This window comes from Mesitornis unicolor, unplaced genomic scaffold (genome assembly GCF_000695765.1).
Source record: "Mesitornis unicolor isolate BGI_N332 unplaced genomic scaffold, ASM69576v1 Scaffold44861, whole genome shotgun sequence".
In the NCBI taxonomy this organism is placed as follows: domain Eukaryota; kingdom Metazoa; phylum Chordata; class Aves; order Mesitornithiformes; family Mesitornithidae; genus Mesitornis; species Mesitornis unicolor.
The window spans coordinates 1-1751 of NW_010165271.1; the positions used below are offsets into that span (position 1 = coordinate 1).

The 1751-nt window shown below is 41.9% G+C and overlaps 1 protein-coding gene across 1 annotated transcript; it reads left to right on the forward strand.

Moving 5' to 3' along the window:
- Positions 1 to 244: 244 nt before the first annotated feature.
- On the forward strand, positions 245 to 1618 carry LOC104548521 (NAD-dependent malic enzyme, mitochondrial-like; the record flags this gene model as incomplete). Its single annotated transcript, XM_010194558.1, has 4 exons — positions 245 to 406; positions 887 to 990; positions 1302 to 1411; positions 1521 to 1618. Coding segments are annotated over 4 exons (474 nt in total), but the record flags the coding sequence as incomplete, so codon positions are not given.
- Positions 1619 to 1751: the final 133 nt, after the last annotated feature.

Here is a 1751-nt window from a genome sequence, read left to right on the forward strand (position 1 = left end):
ACCATACCATATCATATCGTACCAGACCATATGTCATACCATACTATATATCATACCATATCCACCATTTGGATTTGGTGCTGAACGATATTTATACAAACTTGTTGATATCTTAATTTACAAGTGGAAATCATAAACCCAAATCAGAAGCTGTGGTTCCACACACCAACTTGGACCCTTCCCACTTTGCTTTGAAGGATTTGCGCAGTGGATCGTCTATAATTGAATTTACTTTTATTTTCAGGCTGTCGTCGTCACTGATGGAGAAAGGATTTTGGGTCTTGGAGACCTGGGTGTGTACGGGATGGGAATTCCGGTAGGAAAATTGTGTTTATATACAGCCTGTGCAGGGATACATCCGGATAAATGCTTGCCTGTGTGCATCGACGTTGGAACTGATAATACGGTGAGTTTGACCGTACTTTTCCTGCCGTAAGTTACCCCGATGAGAAGTATTCCTGTAAGAGAGGATTTTTATTTGAGCACTTTTCTTTAAGATAAACCCCAATATTTTATGTAAGGGTTGATTGAGAACTCCAGTTAATTTGTCAGTGAAACGGTGCATTTTGAAGCCATTTGAACGCCGTGACGCCGTAACATAGACAGTCAGGTTGCCCTGACTTTGAGCAGCTGGAAATGTGAGTCAGATTTATCAAAGCAGTTTTTATTGTTCGCTGTATTGATTTCTTCCCTTTTCAAAGCAGCCATCGCCAACCTCAAGTGCCAGCTGAAATTACTGAACGCTGATAGAGGCTGGAGGCAGTGAAAACAGCTGTCGAAATGCAGTATCTCTGGTGTGAAAGGTGTTGCTGTGAACTCTGGAAAGCGTATCTTGAGGAAGCGATTCATCCTGCTGCTGTCTTTGATTTCTTCTCCTTCTTTTCAGACACTCTTAAAAGATCCGTTTTATATGGGCCTGTACCAAAAAAGAGATCGCTCGCAGGTCTACGATGACCTCATCGATGAATTTATGGAAGCTATTACAGACAGGTATGACACTGCATATTCTGCTTGGAAGTATGGCTAAAAAACCCCAAAACCATAACACATTGTCCTTGAAACAGTCATTTCTGGAATAAGGATAGGACGAGAAGTCAAGAGATGTGGCTGTATTTCTGGCTTTGTCGTGATTTTCTCTGTGACCTGGAAGATGCTGCTTGTAGTTACCTGTTAAATAGGCACTGCTTTCCAAAACTATGCATCCTCTTTCCAAAAGTAATCGGTTACCTGCAGGCTTTGTTTTAAAAAGTTTTATATTTCTTTATGTGTCTAGTGAGAGGAATATTTGCCATATTCTGCAGGTATGGCCAGAACACGCTTATCCAATTTGAAGACTTCGGGAACCACAACGCTTTTCGGTTTTTAAGGAAATACAGAGAGAAATACTGCACCTTCAATGATGATATTCAAGGTATACCCTCTGGTTATATTCCTTAATGTACGTGCAGAAACTTTCCCTAAACCTGTAATTTGCCACGTAGATGTGTTTGGTTCACCTGAGATTTGTGCTGCTTTTACAGGGACAGCATCAGTGGCCTTGGCGGGACTCCTGGCAGCACAGAAAGCCACCGGGAAACCACTCGCGGAGCAGAAAGTGCTGTTCCTTGGAGCAGGAGAGGTGAGTTTTCTGAATTTCCATTGCAGAACTTTTGATATAATATATAAAACCAGCTGCAGTACATTAACAGAAGAGACTACCTGCTTAAATATTACTGTTTACTGGCTTGGATGGGCACACGCTTTGCTGGGTG